Source organism: Chelonia mydas, chromosome 18 (assembly GCF_015237465.2).
Source record: "Chelonia mydas isolate rCheMyd1 chromosome 18, rCheMyd1.pri.v2, whole genome shotgun sequence".
NCBI classification, from domain to species: Eukaryota; Metazoa; Chordata; order Testudines; family Cheloniidae; genus Chelonia; species Chelonia mydas.
The window spans coordinates 14,173,050-14,193,643 of NC_051258.2; the positions used below are offsets into that span (position 1 = coordinate 14,173,050).

The 20,594-nt window shown below is 55.4% G+C and overlaps 1 protein-coding gene across 6 annotated transcripts in view; it reads right to left on the minus strand.

Moving 5' to 3' along the window:
• Positions 1-20,594, minus strand: part of NOC2L (NOC2 like nucleolar associated transcriptional repressor) — an 83,911-nt gene that overhangs the window by 35,461 nt on the left and 27,856 nt on the right. For all 6 annotated transcript variants that reach the window (XM_007070252.4, XM_027832291.3, XM_043531535.1 and 3 more), the window contains exons 12-15: positions 18,769-18,880; positions 10,841-10,954; positions 10,261-10,362; positions 4,936-5,079 (exon numbers count right to left, since the gene is read on the minus strand). In XM_007070252.4, the coding sequence (XP_007070314.2) occupies positions 4,936-5,079; positions 10,261-10,362; positions 10,841-10,954; positions 18,769-18,880 (472 nt within the window). The remainder of the gene's footprint in view (positions 1-4,935; positions 5,080-10,260; positions 10,363-10,840; positions 10,955-18,768; positions 18,881-20,594) is intronic.

A 20,594-nucleotide genomic window follows, 5' to 3' on the forward strand; every position in this document is an offset into this window, starting at 1 on the left:
GCGGCAGGCTCCGTTCTCTGCCTGGCTCCCCCCAGTAAAATATTCATTAATGCATTAATCCTATTAGCATCAGAGTCGGCTTCTCAAAGCAGCCTGGGCTCTGGAATATTGCACTTAAAAAAAGATTTAACGTGAGTCATCACCCATGATTCAGAGTTGGATGGGGGCAGGCGAGCAGACATCCAGCACGGCTGCTCCCCCACGGCAAGCAGCTCACGAAGATGCAAAGGGTAGTTTAGCAATCGAAGCATCAGGTTTGACGCCTCTAGTCTCCCTTCAGTTGCAGGTTCAAATCCTGGCAGGCCTCCCAGTGTCCTTTAGAAGAAGATAATCTAGGCCCATGCAGTATAGCAGAGATGGGTGAAGCTCAAAGTTTTCCCAGACACACTCGCTACTCCCGGGGACTGCAGAAACGTCTTCATGAAACAAGTCACATTCATGAACTTTATTCCTGTAGAGCTGTTCCCCACAAATCCACATCTCTTAAAAAATAATTCTACTCTGCTAAAGAGCTGCCTTTGAATTGAACCAAAAGCCAGGCTGGGAAAAGTGCAGTCCCTAGAGATACAGTTTAGTTCTAAGCGGAATTTTTCTCTGCCCCTTTTTCCGTCACTCTCCGAGTTTGTTTTCACTTGGCCCCTTCTCTTCTCCATTTTTTCCTGATCCTTTCCCCGCCCAGCACGCATTGGATTGCTTTTCTCTGCTCCCTTCTCATCCTCTCCCCTAAGCAAGATGCAAAGCTAAGAAGAGTCTGAGATGAACTTTCCGAGCCCATGAGGTCAGAAGGGGTGGACGGTGAGATGAGTTTGCCTGTTCTCTGGGCAGGGCCTTTTGTGACAGAACTTAGAGCTGGGGCCTTGTCTGATCTGTGTGGCCACTATTAAGTTACAGTAGCTTCTAGAGGCCCCAACCAAGATTGGGACCCCACTGTGGTGGGTGCTGCGCACACACCCAACGATGGACAGCCCCTACCTGAAGAGGTTGGTTTGAACAGAGAAGACGAAGGGTGGGAAGCAAAGCAGAGAACAGGGAGGTAAAACGACTCCCCCAAGGTCATACGCAGAGTCAGGGAGAGAACCAACCTTGCGGCATCCAGTCCAGTGTCCCCCCCACTCCAACATGCTGCCTCTGTTAAACAAGCGCTTCCCAGGACAGCAGGGACTCCATGTCCAGGGGCAGGACTCCCCCAGCTCTGCAGCAAGTTTGTCAACAGCTGCCTCGGTGGGGTGCTTGTTTCCCTGCTGTGGCACGAAGAGCAAGGGAAGCGGGCGGTCAGACAGGCCTGGGGGGGAAGGTACCAGGGCTCTGCTTGCTGCTGCAGAGCGTGCGACCCAGTAACATCCCCCTTCCCCCCCGCCTGGCACATGTGCATGGACGGGAATTCCAGGGAGCATTTGCTCTCAATTGCTCCTGCTGGCAAGGGAGACAAACAGATGTTTGGCCTCCCTTCCTCCACCCTCTCTGGCAGTGATTTGCTGCCACATACATTGTGAGGCTGGAGGCAGGCCGGTGAACTCAACCCACATGCAGAGGGGCACGGCAAGCCTTTCTGGGAAGCCAGGCCCCTGCGCTCGCTCGGGCTCTTGCCCCTTCTCGGAAATCGACACCATCTCTTCGCAAGGACTCCATAGAGGATTCTGAACTGCTCCGCAGGTGCATGAGAAGGGCCATCATCCCCTTCCTCCCCCAGGAGCGCAGTGTGCACCCGCCGCTCCCCCCATTCCCAGCGGTCGATGCTATTTCACTACTAACTGCTAACGTGCACAAGGAGGCACAAGCTACGCCCCCCCGTTCCCCCTCGGGCAATGGCTCCCGCCTCTCCATGGTGCAGAGAGCAGCAATCACACATTCTGCTGGGAACACAGGCATCCCTGCACAGCGGAGCCATAAGCTGCTGCTACACCCCTTTAAACTCTCAAAACAACTCTGAAGCTTGCATACCCCTGAAGCTTGCATGGAAATCGAGCGCTCCCCTACGCTTCCCAGTGCAGTCCATGTGCCGCTGCACTTCGGGGGTCAGCCCAGACTGACCCTTGCCCCTTTCAGCAGCCAGCCGCTGCAGGTGCGATATATAAACCAGGCGCTGCGCAGGCAACCAAGTGTTAAAATTAATTATCTTGTTCTGATAAACCGGGCTGCAGCCTGAGCTGCTGGGAGCAAGCAGATAATTGCATAGTTGCTGGAAACCCTTTTTATTTAGCGAATGATCTTACCCGGCCCCGCACCTCGCGGAGAGCCCCAGAGGCTGAAATCTCCACCTCTGCAGAGCGGGTGGGTGGTCACGGCATCGACGGGAGAGGAGGGGAAGGGGGGGAAATAAAATGAAAAAAGCCTTGCTCCAGATGGGAAACCTAATCCCTTTGGCAAGACAGTCCGATCCAGAAAGGCATTTATAGAACCAAAGAATACTTAGTCACTTCAAAACCAGTTCCATCAGCCCCTTAATCCCAGAACAACGCTGCTGCGGCCTGGCGCTGATACACTAGGATTTGAAAGGATAATTTCCCTGCAGTCCACGCAGCTGAGCGTCTGAAGATAAATTTGTCTGCAGCGGAACTCCTGCTCCGTGCCCGGCACTAACAGGTGGAGCCTTTCCCAACACAGATCTTCAGCCAATTCCCACCGGCGCAGAGTGGCAAATGCCAGCTCACTCCGACCCCACGGGCTCTTCTGGAGGATGAAATATTTTCACCTCTCCTTCCCTGCCTGGAAGGGAAAGATCCCACCCCAGAAGCCCAACGCAACAGCATACAAAAATCTGTTAAATGGGACAGCAACTGAGAGTCTGGATTCAGAGCGGGGTTTCATATGTTCCAGGTCTCAGTGGTGAATGGGTCCCAGGAGAGGGTCTGGCCCAAGAAAGAGAGAAATAAAAATTAACAGGTTCAGGATGAGGGAAGCAGAGCTGAGCTGAATTCCCTGGCCATGCTCGCTCCCCTTTCCCCTCTCTGGGGGCCTAGCTTGGAGCAGACAGGCTACAGGCCAAGGGGAGAGATGCTGGAAAGCAGCATCTCCGCCACCACACAGCCAAGAACCATTCTGAGAAGAGGTCAGCGTAGGTAAGCCTGAGAATTTGAGGGTAAGAAGATGATGGAATAGAATTTCCACCTCCCCATCCTCTTCCACAATCATGCAAAGCATGTGTCAGTCTTGGTCAAGCCAGGATAGGAGGAAATTTCACCCCACAGCCCAGAAAGAGACTCTCCAAAGCTTCTCTCTCTCTCTCTCTCTCATAGCCCCGCTCCTGGCCTCAGACTGTAAGGGAGAAGGGACCATGGTGATCATCTAATCTGACCTCCTGCACATTGCAGGCCACAGAACCTCACCCACCCCTCCTGTAATAGACCCCTAACCTCTGGCTGAGATACTGAAGTCCTCAACACATGATTTAAAGACTTTATGTTCCAGAGAATCCACCAGAAGAGACTCACAGAACAGCTGTACGGGCTGCTCTTCTAAGACAGGCCCATATTAAAAGGCATGAAAAAGCAAGATTGCGTGGGCTCAGAGGATGGGAAATGAGCCAGGGAGCTTCTGATCACTAGGCCGATGGTTTAAATCCAGCCCAGCAGCCGTGGGAAGCTGCCACCACGCAATGGCTGCCTGGTGGCCTGTAAGAAATGAGCCAGGTGGGTCTCTATCCAGTTCCCAATGGGCAAGTGTCCACTTAGAAGAAAACTGACCATCACCACGACCAGTTCTAGCCACTCCCTTGTTGGACGTCTCACCAGAGAGGATGGAGCTAGAATGGCCCCAGGAAACTGGAACTCCCTTCTTGTGACTGGAAGGGAAGCTCATCTTTGCCGGGCCAGCTCTGTGCAGAGAGGGCTTTCAAGGTAGGTGACACCTGACTGCCAGCCCCACTGAAGCTAATGGTAAAAATCCCAGCTCCTCCTGCGGGAGCAAAGTGAAGCCTCTCAAAGCCCACCCTCCCGCTTCGGAACCGTCAGCCCTGCCCCCTTCCCGGGCCTTACAGTCCCCACTCTCAGTCTTCCATTTGTAAAGAAAACCCCTCACTGCAGCCACAGTCGGAGGCCAAAAGCCCCCTGCGCATTCCCTCAGCAGCTACTGCCTGCACCGGGGTCGATTCCCCACGACGCGCAGGGACGGGGGCCTCTGACATCTCAGGCACCCGCTCCCCTTCCTCTCCGCTCCACATCCGACTCGCCCCCAAGCTTTAAAGCAGAACGACCCAGTGCACACTGGCTCCTCCAGGCCTTGGTGGCTTTCCTCGGCATCCAACGTAGAGATGTCTACACGCTACGCACAACGGCTCGGGCTGCGGGGGGGGGGGGAAACGTCCCAGAGCCCATCGGCCAGCAGTTCTGGAGGCACAATGCCCAGAAGTCCCGCTCTCACAGCCTGCAGCTTATTGCTTGGCACTGATTTTAGACTCCCGTCTCCAGGCGAACAAGGAGAATCTAACCAGGGCACTCGTTTTACAAACACAAAGTGCTGGAAATCAGCTGAGCAACAAAGGTATTATCCCCCATCCGGCACCCCGGCCGGAGGCAGGCAGCCAGGGATCATGAGCCAGCAAAGCTCCTAGAGAGGAGGTGAGGTCCCTCCTCCAGCTGTCACTCCTCTGGTGGCCTCCACAGATCTGAAGAGGGACAGGCAAGCTGCAAGAGACTTCTTCAGGAGAAGGCCCAGCCGATTACCACTGAAAAGGAGCGTCCCTAATAGGAGCACACATCCTTCTGGTGATCCATAACAACGGGTGTAATTTAGGGACTACGTTTTCCATGATGCTGTTGGCCAGGGAATTTCGCCAGCGACAGTCCAGCACAGCCCACGCTGTCTTGCAAACGTCCAACACGCCCCGGGCGTACCCATTTCCATGACCTCGCCCCTCCTCCCGCTGCCACAGTCTCAACCCCAGTTGCGGAGTCAGACTGTCTTTCCAGGAAGCTGAAATCAAAGTGGCCAACTCACCACAGCCTCCCTGCTGGCCACGCCGAAGGTGGCTTTCTGACGCCGACTGGCAATGTAGGCAGAATTTTCCTGCAACTTCTCCAGGAGCTGCCGGATCGCTTTGCAGTAGTTGGCGATCTTGCATTCCTTCAGGAAAGATTTGAGCTGGAGAGAGAAGAAAGGAAGGGGAGAAAGGCAGAAAATGAACGACATGTAATAGTTTCCATTAACTGATCCCACGAAAAAAACCGCCTCCCTTGGAGAGAGGCAGCAAAGGGCTCCTCGTTCCCTCCATTCGCAACCACGGCCCAGCCATTACCCGTCTCCGCTGCCACGGTGCTTCACCCTCGTCTTAACAGATGGACCAACGCACCGGATGTCAGCACGGAGGTCAACTGGCAACGCCTTGCTCAGAGATGGCTCCCGGTATCCCTTATCACAGCTTATATCTGGAGAGGGCGTCGAACCATCAGGCTGGAAACTCCTCCGTGGCCTGAAACCAGAGCTTCCAGCTGCCGTAGAATCACAGCCCACTTGGTCCCTGCTCAGGCACGAGGCAGGACTGGAACACCAAGGGCAGTGGGGGGAGATAGAGGGGCACGAGCAGAACTGGGGAGCCCAAGACTGGAACAACAAGGTGGCGGGGGGGCAGATAGAGGGGCATTAGAAGAGCTGGGGGAGGGGCAGCACTGGACTTCCGGGGGGGGCGGGGGGGTCAGGATTGAGCTGCATCCGGAAGAGTCATCTGGGGCGACGTTTACACAGGACCTCCCTGCACCGCCCCCAGTTCCAGCCAATGCCTCTCACTTTTCCAGAGTGCAAACCCCACACACCCTCCCCACATCATCTGCAAAATGAACCTCTCTGTGGGCAGCCGTGAGGCTTCCAACTGGCCGATTATTTCCTCTTGGACCCGATGTCTCCTGCGGAACCCTTGGGCTCCCAGCCCGCACAGCTCAGAAACCACAGACGCTACCGCCGGCCTGCGCAGAGACCCTCCCCGTCACCGAGGAGCTGCCCTAGCCTCCCGCTGGCCAGGAAACAAACTTCGGTTTCACTAGACAATGAGGGTATTTTATTCCAACCAGATCGAGATGTGTTTTTCGCCTGCAGCCTCGTCCTTAAACAACGCCCCCCATCCTGCTCCCAATCCCAACCAGCCCCCCGCCCCCCCCCCAGCTCTGCACCCACTCTTTTCCGGCTCAACTCCGCCCTCCCCCCAAGACGAGCGGAGGCCACATCCCTGTCCCTGCTGGCAGAGGGCTGCAGAAGCAAGGTGGACGAACTGACAAGTAGATTTCCTCCCAGGTACATTACGTTGCTTGCCAAATGCTCCCGCCCTGGGCAGAGAGGAGCTCTCCAAGGCAGGCTCCTGGCCAGAGCCACACGCAAAGAGAAACCCCACCAGGGCAGACAAATGGCTAACCGTCAGGGAATCCAAAGCAGAGGGTGAAAGGCCAGCAGGTCGCTTCCCCTGCAGTGCATATGCCTCGCTAACCTGCGGCCTCTGAGCCGAGAGTCAGCGTGGTCCGGCAGTGAGAGCAAGGAAAGGGCAGTCAAGAGACTGGCATTCTAGATCCAGCTCTGCCACTGACTCGCTGAGGGGCCTCGGGAGAGTCACACAACTTCCCTGCCTCTGTTCCCCCATCCATAAAATGAGGCTCATTCTGTAACTGCCTAACGCAAAGGCGGGTGTTGGGAGGGTTAGATCAGTTAATGTCCAGAGCGAGCTTGGAACAGGTAAAGCAACATGAGGGGACAAAGTACTACACTGCCCAGCTAACAGCTCTGAAGCACCCACAGGTGTGGGGCAGAGGCTTGTTTTACTTTGATTTCACACACTCGTTACTCAGAGTGGGACAGGGCCCCAAAGGCAGGACTGCAACAGCCACTCCCACCTCACTCTGATCTACCAGGGAGTTGGGAAACTGCCGGAACTGAGGAGGAAGATGGGCTGAGAGGAAGGATAGGCTTGAGGTTCAGGCACTGGACTGGAGATCTGGGTTCAGTTCTTGGTTTCGCCATAGACTGTGTGCATGACCTTGGGCAAGTCACTTAGTCTCTCTGTGCCTCGGTTTCCCCTCTGACCTTTTGTCTCAGCTATCTTTGGAGCGGGGATCGTCTCTCTAAGTACATACAGCACCACGTGCAGTGGTACCCTGATCTCGGCTGGGGCCTGCAGATGTTACTGTAAGACAGATCACAAGTCTCCGATTGACCAACTCGGTCTTCAGAAGTCCTGCGTGAGGACAAGAGAGAAGGCGAGGTCAGTCCCACAAACTGCATCCCTCAGGAGGCAGGTACCCCTGTGACCGAGAGGTGACACACCTGCTCTGTGCTCATGTCCCCCACCGCTGGCAGCCCGCACAGCACTGCAGGAAAAGCCAGTCATTGGCTCAAGTTTGCTACGCACATGGTGAATCCTCTCCATTCACCCTAAAGCATGTCCCTCCGTTGCACACCTCCACTCTATCCCCCATATTCTACACGATCCTAAGTTCTCCTTCAACCTCAGAAACGCCAGGGTTAATATATATTGCCTGCCCTCTCCCTAAAGAGGTGTTTAAAAACCGGTCAGTAAAACAGCTTTTCTGCTGCTCAAATCCCCCCAACTCCTCCTAAAATATGTATCTTTAGGTGCTGCATATTTATCTTCACCCAGGGATGCATTTGTCATTTTATTTATCTCGCCGGATCCCCGCAGCTGCAACTCGAGATCCATTTCATCCGTTGCGATGTACATTATCATTTTTCTTTTGCTGCAGAAGTGTCGCCAGAAATCCTGCCAAATCTCAAGCCCTATCTGTGCAGTTCAGCGCGGCTTGTTTGCTCCCTTCCCCGCCATCCCGCCCCCTCCCTGTTCCCCTGCTATCTGCCTCGGATATTAAGGAGAGGTAATGAGATCTCAACTCCAGCTCTGGCTCCTGCGTTAAAAGACGGAGACAACCCAGAAGGCTGGAGCAGACAGAGAGGAGGGAGCGAGTGGGTGAATGTGTGTGCGCGCGTCTCCACTTCGCCAAATCGCACAATTGTATCTTCCCAGAATATGGGAAGCCAGGGGGTGCGTGTGAGAGACAAGCGACATCTCGCACCAGCTCCCAGCTAAGCAGCCCTGTGATTAGCAGGATTGATTCTGTCAGCCTGCCACGCCAATGGTTTACACCAGCGGAGACCACAGCAAAAAACACCATTCTCCTTACTGGAAAAGATGCAGGGAGCTATAAATGATCTGAAGCAGCCGGGCTTGTGTGTTCCAGGCAAACCGACCCAACCCCAGCCTGCCACCCCAAAAACAAAGGAACGAGAGCATGCAAGCCAGAGCAGAGAGGAAGGCAGCTGGAGTGGCACATGGCAAGGACCATCCACAGTTCCTGCCCTTCTGCCTAGCCACAGATGATGCCCTCCCCTGCCTGTCCCCCGGCCCTCGTTCTGGTGGCTGTCCCCTTTTCCCGTGCCCTTGCTGTATGTTGCTTTCCCTCTGGCAGGGGGCTAGGGAAGGAACAAACAGCCTCCTCTAAAGTCAGTTCTGATTCTAGTCTGAGAACCAGACTGCAGGGCGTGCACAGAGGCAGCCAGACCGGCACCTCATCAGAAGGGGGCTTAACCCTCACCGCCAACCCGCAGCCTCCCCCCGGGTCACTCCCGAGGCGGTGGGCAGAAGAGAAGCCTTTGAACCCCCTCCATCCTGCTGGCTCCACTTCCCTTTGATCTGCCCTCGTGCTTCCTGCTTTCCGGGCTGTCAAGTTCCGTTTGGAGTCGGTTCAGCCGAGCTTCTCCCAAAGCCACGGACCGGCAGCCGCGGAATCCGCCCTCTGCCAGCAGGACTCCGGTCCCAGCGCCAAGGCATTAGGAGGAGGTGAGCTCCAAGCGCCAGGAGGAGGGATTTTTAATCACCGAGTGGAGGTGTCCCAGGGACACGGCCGGCCTCCTGGGACCTCGGCTTTTGGAAATGCAAACCCAGCGCCCAGGCCCAGCAGACACACTGAGGCCGTGGTCAGCGGTGGCTACGCAGGAAATCAACAGGCTGTTCTATCCAGGCGCTTGTTGCACCACACTGCACACACAGCACTAATTATCTGCAGAAAGGCAGGCTAGGATGTGGGGTGTCTGGAAGCTACAGGGCGCTTGGTGCCAGGGGCCTGCGGGACACGCTCCATTCCAGCCACAGCACCAGCTCCGGATGGCTTTGAGGCCCTCAGCAGCTGCTGGAAGCGACGCAGGGAGCAAAAGCTTTCACGCCTCTCTTGTTTATCAGTAAACGAACAGGCAGGAGCGAGCATGGGAGCTGCTCTCCTAGTGCAGAAGAGCCCATCCACCATTGGCAGCTAGGCAAGGGCCTAGCCAGATTGCAGGCACCCAGCCCATCACCCCGCGCCTGGCAGGTGCTGGTCTGCAACACCGCAGCAAGGAGCAGATTCGCCTCCCACAGGGCCAACGGTTCCCACGCTGAGAAGCCACCGCCAGATCAGCCAGAGGTGTCATAGCAACCAGGTGCATGGTCACTCACTAGCCAATGGTGTCTAAGCAGAGCAAAGATGCTTGCAGTACTGAGCAACGTGAGGGCAGCAAACCAACGCCAGTTCCCACACGCCAGGGAGTTAGAAAAGGGAGCCGAGGGGGAACGGAGAGAGAGCAACTGTTCAGAACCAGTGACCCGCTGGTACCTAAATACAAGCCATCTGGCTCCCCCGCTGCGCCAGGTATCAGCTGACACATACAAACCCACCCGGGCGACACCCATCAGAAGGCAGGGCCGTGCGCCCGAGAACAGGGCTCGTTTGCAAGGGGACAAGGAAAGAGCACCGCTTCGTGGCACGGGCGCAAGGGGCCATGGGGAGGGACAATAAGTCCTGCTACATGTGCGAGGGGAAAGGGGCACGTGTGTTATTTTGTGGTGGGTGAACGAGGAAGGGCTGGAGGAGAGAGCCCCATCTTGGGGTGGGCGCGTGAGGGGCTGTGGGGCAGGGAAGCACGACACCTCATGGGGCACAGCTACTAACTCATGCCTGTTCTGGGAAACCCCATGCTGCAGAGCTACAGCACCCAGAGCCAAGCTGCATTCGTCAGTCACGAGGACACATCTGCAGTGATTAGATGCCCCTTTGTACCGCTCCCACGTCTCCCAGGGGAGATGTGAAATACAGAACTACCTCCTCACCCACCCTCATCCTCCTGCTGCCTTGAGGTTTCCCTTTGCCCACAGCCCCTGAGTGAAACCAGGGCCAAAAACATCTGGAGAAATGCCAAGGGAAATCATCACTGGGAGAAAAGAGAGACCCCCTCCCACCAGCGCCGTTTCAAGCCTGCCCCAAATTCGCATGCCCCTGGCACAGGAAAGCGCCTTACTTGAATGACAGTCGGCAGGGTCAGCTCTGGGAATCCGATGCTGTGGGCTTGGCCATGGAGATATTCGAGCGTCAGGTCATACAGCTGCTCGATGAGGCCATCCTGGGTAAGGGGGGTGGAAGGAAAAAGAAATCAGATAAAAACCAAATCCCAAGCCTCCTGCACTCTGCCAGGGCCCTGAGCTCTCTGGGGCCAGGGCTCTGTGCCACCTGGGGTCCTGTGGGTGGAAGAGAAACAGATGGGGATGCTAGGATGTGAGATGGGCCGTGTGAAGCTCTCTCTCAGTACGCAGACCACAGAACAAGCCACCCCAAGAGGTGACACTGGACGCACTGCTCATGCCTTCTTGTGCCTCTGTCACCCCAGCTGAACCGGGTACAAACTCCACGTGGAATCTAGAGGCATCGGAGCTGAGGAAAAAAAACCCTTACAAAATCCACCCCGGTGCAACCATGCTGACTTCAAAGGAGCTGCCTAGGGATTTGTTTCGCTCACTCTGTACTAGGCGTTAGAGCATGAACCCTGGGGTGGAAGGCGGGGGAGGGAGGTTCCATGTGACAGGTAAGGGGGTGCCACATACCCGGAAAGCCTTCTCCTGCAGGTTAGCATTGGACAGCTTCAAGATGACTGCGAAGTTAATGGGCTTGGCACTCATGCGGCCTGGCTTCTTATTGAAATCCACTTGCTGGAAAATCTGCAACAGAAGAAAATCCGGTGTAAAAATGATAAAACCCGCAGCGGGCAGAGAGAGAGAGGAAGAAAAACTAACAAGACCACAGCCTCGCTGAAAGGCCTGTGGGCCAGGTCCCAGATCGGCTGACGTCACTTGCAAACCTCCCATTGCCTTCAACAGCACAGCGCTGAGCCTGGGTGAGCGTAAACTGCTTTAAAGACAAAGCCTGGTGATGCTCCTCCAAGGCAGAGAAGGATTATCCACCATTGCACAGATGGGTAAACTGCGGCAGAGAGTAAGTGACTAAACCACTGTCATACAACGTCAGGGGCAGAGCTGCGACTACATCCCAGAAATCCCAAACCACCCCTCCACCCCACATTCCCCAGCTCTAACCACTAGTCTTCATTTCTTCCTACGTATCCTACTCATGCCCTTGGCAGATTGCAGAGCAAGTCCAGGATCAGACGTCTCGTTCGGCTAAAGCTTTGGAGACCTGCACAAGAAAGATGCGACAGAAGCATGCTGCCCAACAAAACCCCTTCTTACGCAGAGACGCGAGTAATCAGAAGCTTGCTCCTGAGCAGAGCTGAGCCTTAAGAGGTCAAACAACACACAGCCCAAGAGTATTTTCCAGTGGTCCCTTACAATAATGGGCTTCTCTACTGACAGTAAGACTTCGGGCCGTGTTTAGCACATGCTCATTCACGGACAGCCCACATCTATCCTCTTTTTTTCACTGCAACATCATCGTGACGTTTCCTAGGGAGCATATTTCACAAGCCACCCTTCATCAGCAGGGACTCCTTTTGCACGCTGCACCCCACGGCAGCAGAGGCTGCTGTGTCCATCATATCATGGCCTTGAAACAAGGGAGAAAGCGCAGATTGTTCTCCAGGGCTACATCTGCATCCACCCGTTAGACCAGAGGTGGGAAAACTATGGCCCACGGGCCATATCCAGTCCGCGGGACTGTCCTGTGCTCCCGGCCGGGGATGCTAGTCCCCGGCCCCTTGCCTGCAGCCCTCCCCCCACAGCCTCAGTGTACTGCGCCGCCGGTGCTCTGGCCCGCCACTCCTTCCGGGGAGCGTGGCAGGCTCCGGCATGGTAAGGGGGCGGGGAGTCCTGGGGGGCAGTCAGGGGACAGGGAGCGGTTGGATGGGGCGGAGGTCAGGGGGACAGTCAGGAGACGGGGAGTGTGTGGGGGGGTTTGGATAGGCGTGGGAGTCCCAGGGGGCCTGTCAGGGGCGGGGGGTCCTGGGAGGGGGCGGTCAGGGAACAAGGAGCAGGGGGGGTTGGATGGGTCAGGGGTTCTGAGGGGGGCAGTCAGGGGGCGGGAAGTGGGAGGGGGTGGGGGCCAGGCTGTTTTGAGGGAGACAGCCTTCCCTACCCGGCCCTCCATATAGTTTTGCAATCCCCGATGTGGCCCTCAGGCCAAAAAGTTTGCCCACCCCTGCGTTAGACACAAGGGGAAAACCTGTCCCTTTCCGGGCACAGAGCAGCGGCCGCACTGTGAGAGATCAAACCAGAAGCGCTCCGGCAGCTCGTCCAGAACCCCAGGGCACAGACATGTGTTATACTCAGCACACCGTACACGGGTTCTTCTGTGGGCTGACGTCAGCCCCCAGGGACAGGGGTCAGTAGTGCCTGGTTGCCCGCCACTTGCCGCTGCCCTGCCTGAGATCTGCTCCCCACAGGAGTAAGACGGCAGCTCGCTCCCCCATGGACCATTGGCATCTCTGAAGAATCAGCCAGTGAGAGACAGTTTGGGGAGGTGGATACTTGTCCCCTGGCAAGAGGTCTAACCTCAGACAGGGCAGGCCACCATATGCCACCTCCGGCTTCTGGAGACAGCCAGCTCAGGTGCCAATATTTAGCAGCCTCAGAATATTTTGCTGCAGGGTCTTTTCCTCCGCCCTGGGGATTCCCTGCCTCAAACACCACGCCCTGAGGCTGCGCTCAAGCAACATGCATCCTCTGACTGTTCCTGCTCTGCACCCAGCCGTGGGAGCATCGCCCCCGGGACACCCCCCAGAGCTCCACCAGCATCGCAAGTGTGGGCAGAGGACTCTGGGTGCTGGGGCAAGAGGGTCCAGGTCACATGGCTGCCCCCAGGCCAGAAAACCACACAGTCAGCGATCGATTCTTTGCATTTGATTTGTCAGGCCAGGTTATCGGGGAGGAAGGGCCGAGCTCGGTGGCTTGTGAAAACAAAGAGCCCCTCTCTGCAGGGAATCGAAGCTACAAACCTCGTTATGCACAATTATTTCTTTGGCCGAAACAGCAGTATCGATCCCCTCAGTCAGATGCATGAAAGCAGAAGGCGTTGGGCTTTGTGGGACCGTGCATGCCGGCGGCCGAGGGGGGGGAAATGCAAGCAGACTTTTTGAGGCACTTGCCAGAGGGGCCAGGGAGACGATACGAACATTGGCCAGGCGGAAGGGACAGAGGCTAGTGACATGGCTGGGAGGGAGGGGCGAAGCGTAGACACCCTCGGGCAGGCTGGAGAGAACCCCGGGGGGGGGACGGACGACTAGAGGGCCAGAAGACTCACAGGCCAATGATCTGGCTGAAGTTGGGATAACATCTGTTACCCAGAGGAAAGGACATGGCAACCTAAGGCGGTGGGAGTGGGCCATCTGGCTTATACACAGGGTCACTCATTTCTACATCTAGAGGGTCCCTCTTATACACAAGTATATACGGTTCTCATTGCCAGCACCACCCCACAGCAGCCAATTTACAGCAATCCCTGCCACCCCGTCCAGTGCCCATTACCTTCACCTTGGGTCTCCGCACAGGCCAGCTAACTCCAGCCCACCATCCCATGGCCGCTGTCCAGAGCGAGTCTCACCCTCCCTTCCCCGGCCAACCCCAAGCCACATTCCAGGAGCATGGGCTCCTGCAGGGGCTTATCTCACACGTCTACGACCACCTCTCCAGTGTTATAAGTGCCGCGGGGCAATGACCTTGTCTGTATGCCCACAAATGGGCTGGGCACCAGACACCTGTCTGCCAGGAACGGGACTGAGGACAAACTTATTCCAGAGGACACCTAGCACACTGCTGCGCTGGCAGCGGGTAAGGACAGGGAGTCAGGAAACCTGGAGCACGCACCCTCCATGGGTAACCTCGGGCAAAGCACGTCCCCTCTCTGTGACTCAGTTTCCCTAGCTGCGTGGTAGCAACAATGGTGCCCACATCTTTGGGGAAGCGCTTCAAGATCCATGGGCACATATGCCCAGCGTTCTCATTTCTCAAGCGACGCCAGCCTTGCCTGATATCCTTGCAGACAGAACTGACCCCCTCTCCCCCACACCCACCGGCAGGGCGACTGGAGGCCCCGGAGATTCCCACCATAGCACGCTGGACACCTGAGATGAGGTCCTTACCGTTTTAAGTGTCAGCGGAGTGAAAAAACTCCTGCCTTTCTAAGCATGTCAGGGTTAGCCCATGCCCCCACCTCCCTTTGCCCCCGCCGAGAAGCTACATTTAAATTGGCATACCAAGACTTCCTATGGGGAGATTTCCAAGTTGTTTACCCACACTTGGCTTCCAGCGGTTGAGCCGCCAATTCTCCCACTGCAGAAACTAACGCTTGTCACCAACCAAGGGAAGCAACAAAAAGACATCGGGATCTCATGGCCTGTAAGGGAGGGGAAGAATCCAAAAAGCTGTCCCCCCTCCAGCCCCCTTCTCAGATTCTTCCTCTCCCTGCCCTTCCCCCTAAGAGGTAAATTTGGAAGGCTTCCCTCCCTCCCCCTCCTGGAGAGCAGAGACGGAGAGGAGCCGTCTGGGTTGCCTGCACGGGAAACAGAAGCCCTTGTCAAGATGAATCAGGGAGCCAGCTCTCATTTACAGTGGCAGGGGCTTGGGGAATTCCTGTGCCTAGAGGAATTGTGCAAACATTCAATCTGCCATCTCTGGAAGGCTTGGTGGTGACAGGGGCGGGGGAGGACGGGGGAGGGGGGAGGCAGCGAGGGCTGGATTTCCTTGATTGCATGCAGGGGGAAATTAGCATGATCACCTCTCACCCAAAAAAATAAAACACACACCATGCTCCAGAGAATCTGATGTCTGGTGCCATGCAGAAACTGCTCCAAATGGCATAGGTGGCGTCAAAGCCCGTGCATGGGGGCTTTCACTGGCACATAGCGAGAGTGGGCACAAAAAAATGGAGTCATGAACTCCAGAGCTAGCCCTTGGTATCTACAGACCCTCAGGGACCTGCCCATCCCCCCTGCTATGGAAACTGGGCTTAAAATGGATCTTGGTACCCTGGAGTGTGATTGGAGGTTTGCAGGGGGCACCCACAAGACCTCAGGCCAGACCAGATCAGCTAAGTCACGGGTGAAACTGAGGGCCTACAAGGATGGTCTCGTCACTAAGGAACTGGATTGGGACTCAGGAGATCTGGATTCATTTCCCAGCTCTGCCACAAACCACCCAGTGTGACCCTGGGCAAGTGACTTAACCACTCTGTGCTTCAGTTTCCCCATCTGTACAACAGGGATAGTTCCTCACGAGGGATGGGAAGCGTCGTGAAGGCAAAGGTGTTCAGGATCATAAGGTGCTCGGATATTACCACACCAAGGGACAGAGGCGTATCGAGGTGGGAAGAGACAGCTCTCGGAGGCTCGATCGAGAACCTGGTGCATTATTTGCCGATGCTAGGGGGGTGCTGGCTGGCTGCTGGGAGATGAGAGAGGTTTGCTGCATTTCAATCTTCTTATGTTTCCATAGGGAAGGCAGCATTTTGAATAAGCACCCAGATAACACCCTCCCCACCCCCCCCCCCCCAAACACTGCCACCTGGACGAGCTAAGCCTGAGCAGTGCTCCCCCCCACACACACCAGCATCGGATGCGGTTGGAGGCTTGCGGAAGCCAGGAGGAAGTTCAGCGTGCAGCGCGGTAACGTCTGGCTAGGGCCTGATACAGAGCTTGCCACCGAAGTGGTGGTGGCGGCGGCGGCTGGGGGGGAATGGAGCGGGGGGTGGGGGGGGAACACTATCTCCCACAGCCTGAGAAAAGCAAAAACCACCACGCAGAGCCAAGGGGAGATGCCCCTATCGCACCACTGGGCTGGCAGCGGCTCCCCAGAACAGACGGCAAGAGGAAGGAAAGCAGCGAAGAACTGAGCGGCCCACCCGAGCCAGGGAGCAGCGCGGGGGGGCCCGGAGCAGAGCTATAAACGGCCCTGGTTTCCACCGGCTGAGAGGATGTGGTTTGCGAAGGACGTTTACAACAACATGAAACCGCAAGAGTCTTTGCTTCAACAGAACCCGATCAGCAACGTGCCCAGGGCTTGTTTGTTTGAAAAGCCCCAACCTTCTCCAGCCTCTCCCTCTTCCTCCTCACACGCTGACCACCAGGCCTCTCTCACCCCGCCCCTGGATCCGGTGGGCTCAGGCCGAGCGTGGAGCGCAGCCAGGCGCAGGGGAAGGGGGGCCGGGTCGTTAGGTCTGCAGGAAAGGAGGGGGGCGCTTTTGCTAGGAACGGTGCAAGGGGTGGTGTGAGGCGCTGACCGTTTGCCAGCCCCACCCCAAACCGGGGTGGGGGGGGCGGGCGCTAAGAACAGACTTCACTTGCGGGCAGCTATTTTAAGCAGCCTTTTAGGTCTAACGGGCTTTTTTTGAAGTGTAAGTTCTTGGGCAGTTGCTCGGGGCGTTTTTTTCTTTTTCACTGAAGAATAGGTGGCTCATTAATTATATGTATTACGGCATTGCCTAGGCAACCCAACCGAGACCAGGCACTGCCGTGCTTGGTGCTGTACACACATAGTCAGCCTGCCCCTAAGAGTTTACAATCTAACTAGACAAAAGGCAGGACTATGGCCCCCATTTTACAGGTGGGGGTACTGAGTTACAGACAAATTATGCAGCATGGGGAGTCCGTAGCAGAGCCAGGAATCGCATATCGATCTCTCGAGACTCATTCCAGTGCCTGAACCACCACCGGAGCATCCTTCCTTGGGCTCAGGGGACTGGAAAGAAAACCCTGTGGCAGTAGCATCCCAAACCCATGGCCATCTACGCGCGGGATGTTCAGTGGGACTTGGTGAAAGCGATCTGGCAGGTTCAGTCCAAGTCACGGCAACGCTGGTGCTATCTGGGCCCGCCAAAGCCTGTCTGCACCATGGAAAACAAAGCCCCTTCCCACACCTTCAGGTGGCCCCTGTAGCCCCAGGCCGTGGCAGCACATGGGAGATGCTTGGCCTGACACTACCTTTGCTAGGCCTATTCTGTGGACAGTGGCCTTCAGTCTCCAGGGCTGACAGTTCTGCCCCAGCATATGCACAGAGCACCCAGCCAAAGACAGCTAGAGAGGAGCCTATCGACACTGCTCCGCCCATTGGAACCGCTGTTCTTGACTGCCTTAACACAAAGGCTTCCCTCTCCCCAGGCCACCACCCGCTCTCTTGTCCCCAGAGGGCCCCGGTCACGAGAGCCCAGAGCTGAGAACAAAGCTGATGTCTCTTCTTGTAGCTACTTTAAATGCAGATGCGAGAGTTACCCAAACTCAGGTTCTCCCTTCAGTTAGTTTGGGTACATTGTCACTGCAACTGCATTCCTGTGATGCATCCGATGGGATCTAGCGGCCAGCGGGGTTAGTCACAACTCAATATCTATGCCCAGCTGAGAGAAAAACATGTGAAGGAAGCAGAATTCTGCACATTAACTTTTAGAGGGAACATCACTGACATAAGCAATTGTTCACACCAAGTGTCTAGGGTGCGGACTAATGATCACACTTAATGTGAAGGTTACACATTTCTAAACAGCTCACAAAGGGTGAATGTGCAAGTGGCATGTTGCAAACCTGCGGTCGGCACAAGTAGAATATGTTACGCATGGTTATAAGCACATCACTCAAAGGTGCTGTAGATAGTTATACGCCACCTATTAATCTGCTGGACCCTGTAACAGTTGAACACCTATTAATCAAGTATAAACTATGCATAAATATGTCCTTAATATAAAAAGCGCAACTGGATTTCAGCAATAAGGTCCTGGCACGTCAACCTCAATTCTGGCTCCAAGAAAGAGCCAACCCCCTGAATTCATATACCTTTCCACCCCCACATTTTGGGAAGGCTGGAACCCATATCTAGGCTTTGCAACGTAAGCCTATCTCGAAGAGCAAGAGACAAATGTAAAGTTACATCTCCAACGTGCTCGATGAGGCATCTTGGACAGACCAAACGATGCAAGTCCAGTTGAACAAGGCTATAACTAACCACTGGAACCATTTACCAAGGACTGTGGTGGATTTCTCCATCACTGACAGTTTCAAACAGAAATTAGTTCAAGCTGGTGCAATGCAGGAGGTCAGACTAAATGATCACAATGGTCCCCTCTGGTTTTATAATCTACGAACGGGACACCCGCAGCCTCAACACAGACAATTCCTTTCACAAACACAATAGGCAGCGTTTGCTGGGGGTGGGGGCGTGCCCTGGAAAGGGGAGAAACAATAAGAATCCTTCAAGGATGGCACAGTGTTACCCGCAGAGCAGGAGCAAGCTGCATAGTGCAGGGCATCCCCAACTCTGCATCATCTGGGGAAGGGCTCATTCCCGTCTGGAAGCTGCCACAGAGATGCTTTTTGCCCATCAGGTCTTGACACTCAAGGCAGCCCCCTAAGCTGTAACGTAGATGGTGAAAATTCAACCCTATTTATCAAGGATGTGATCCAGCATATATGACGCTGCTTGCCGGGGCTGCAAGGAGCCGACCAAGCGTGCAGCGTGAGCAGCGGTTTGCAGAAGCCAGGGGGAGTGTATGTTTAGACAGCTTTTGTTTGTTGCTGTTAGAGGAACAGGAACTGATTTACCTCCAGGATGAATGGCAGAACCGGCACGAAGGTCCGGGTGTTCTCGGAGAGCAGCGTGAGGGCCCTGATGCAGTGCATCCGCAGGGGGTAGAAACGAGCCGTGGGCACCAACCTGGAGACGAGACGGAGGGAAGGTTACTGGGAAATTAAACCTACAGTCTTCAGGGCTAAAGACACAGGCCCTCTGCCACTTGAGCTGAAAAGGCAAATTGTTTTAGCTCGGAGTAGGAGGCTATTAGGGCTGCGCAGGCTGGCCCACAGAGGGAGAACTGATACCATGTTCTACGCCAGCAGAGAACACAAGGATTGCAGCGCCTCGCTCATTTGAACACCCCGAGTTCTTGCAACCAGGATCCCAACTCCCCAGTTTCCTCCTTCTAGGTCGGTGGTTTTCAACCAGTGATCTGCGCGTGGGGGTGGGGGGTGGTCTGCAGACTACGTCGACGATTTCCAAAGGGGTCCGCACCTCCATTTGAAAGGTTTTTAGGGCTCCGCAAATGAAAACGGGTTGAAAGCCGCCATTCTAGGCAATCTCCCGTATCTATGCACCTTTTCCAGTGGCTGCTGCTGCCCCTAATAGCATCACTCCCACCCACCAAACCAGAGTTGAACAGGTAGAAAGGGGACACGAACGGAACAGCCACTCAGGGCTCTGCTAAGAACCAGTCAATACTGCTCTTCAATGGACCACCAGGGCACCATGGGAAATATTCCCCCTTATTACCATCACCGACTACTATTCCAGGACGGAGTCCTCCCACCACCACTGGGGAAACAAGGGCTGAGGTTTGCATCAGTAAGTGCATGCCATGTAATTTACAATCACAAAAGCCACAATCATAATTAGCCGCTGCAGCCCTGGCTGTCTCAGCAGAGGCAACGCAGGGCTTATGGCTAAGGAAATTGAACTAGGAAGGTAACGGCCCAATCTCTCTCTGGCCCATCTCAATTCATTAGTGCATATGCAGCACCTTCATCCCAGGATCCTCTGTTTCCACGGCAGCCCCATTTCATAAGTGGGGACACAGAGAAGAGGAGCAACTCAGCCCGCAACATGAGTGAGGGGCAGAGCTAGGAATGAAGAAACTGACTCGGGCCCCTCTGTTTTCATCACAAGGCTGAGGCATCTGATCCACCAGCCCCTTGCTATGAATGAATTGCACCTAATAATGATGCTTTTAGCGCTAAGAAAGGTGCTTTTTAATGTGGTTCCCGGAGAACAGCTTTGATTCTGAGACGTGAACCCCGAAGAGAGAGACCACTGAGCAATGCAGCAGAGAGAATCTGCATCAGTGGGCGACATAAATCACTCCTTTTTCTCCCCCCACCAAATAGTGAAATAATCATCACTGGATCCATTATGGAAATAAATCTATTTTGCACCCGCATGCTGGCACCGCTGGAGATGACGAAAGCCTTCCTCAGGAATTAATTGATCGAGGGATAAACCTGTTAAAGGTATAGATTTATTGTAAACCCAGACCATTAATTTCAGAGTGCTCCGCGGAGCAGCAATCAGCCTAACCTCCCAATGGCTGGGACGGAAGCGGAATGAGAAAAGCAGCAGGGCCCCAGAGTACGCTGGGGTGGGGGAGGGCTGGCTCGTCCCTCCAAGGCCCAGCCAGGCGTCTAGCTCAGGCTGCTGAGTTTACAGCTCATGCCTCCCTTTGCGAAGGGGCGCGCTCCCTAACCTTCCCCCACCCCGAACGCCTGCCCAGCTTCTCCTGTGCACCAGGGCCCGGCAGGACAACAACAGCCTGACAAGGATTATTTTCCACTCGCTGCAACTCCTGTTACGCTTCTGGGTCGCCACCATCTGCCTGACG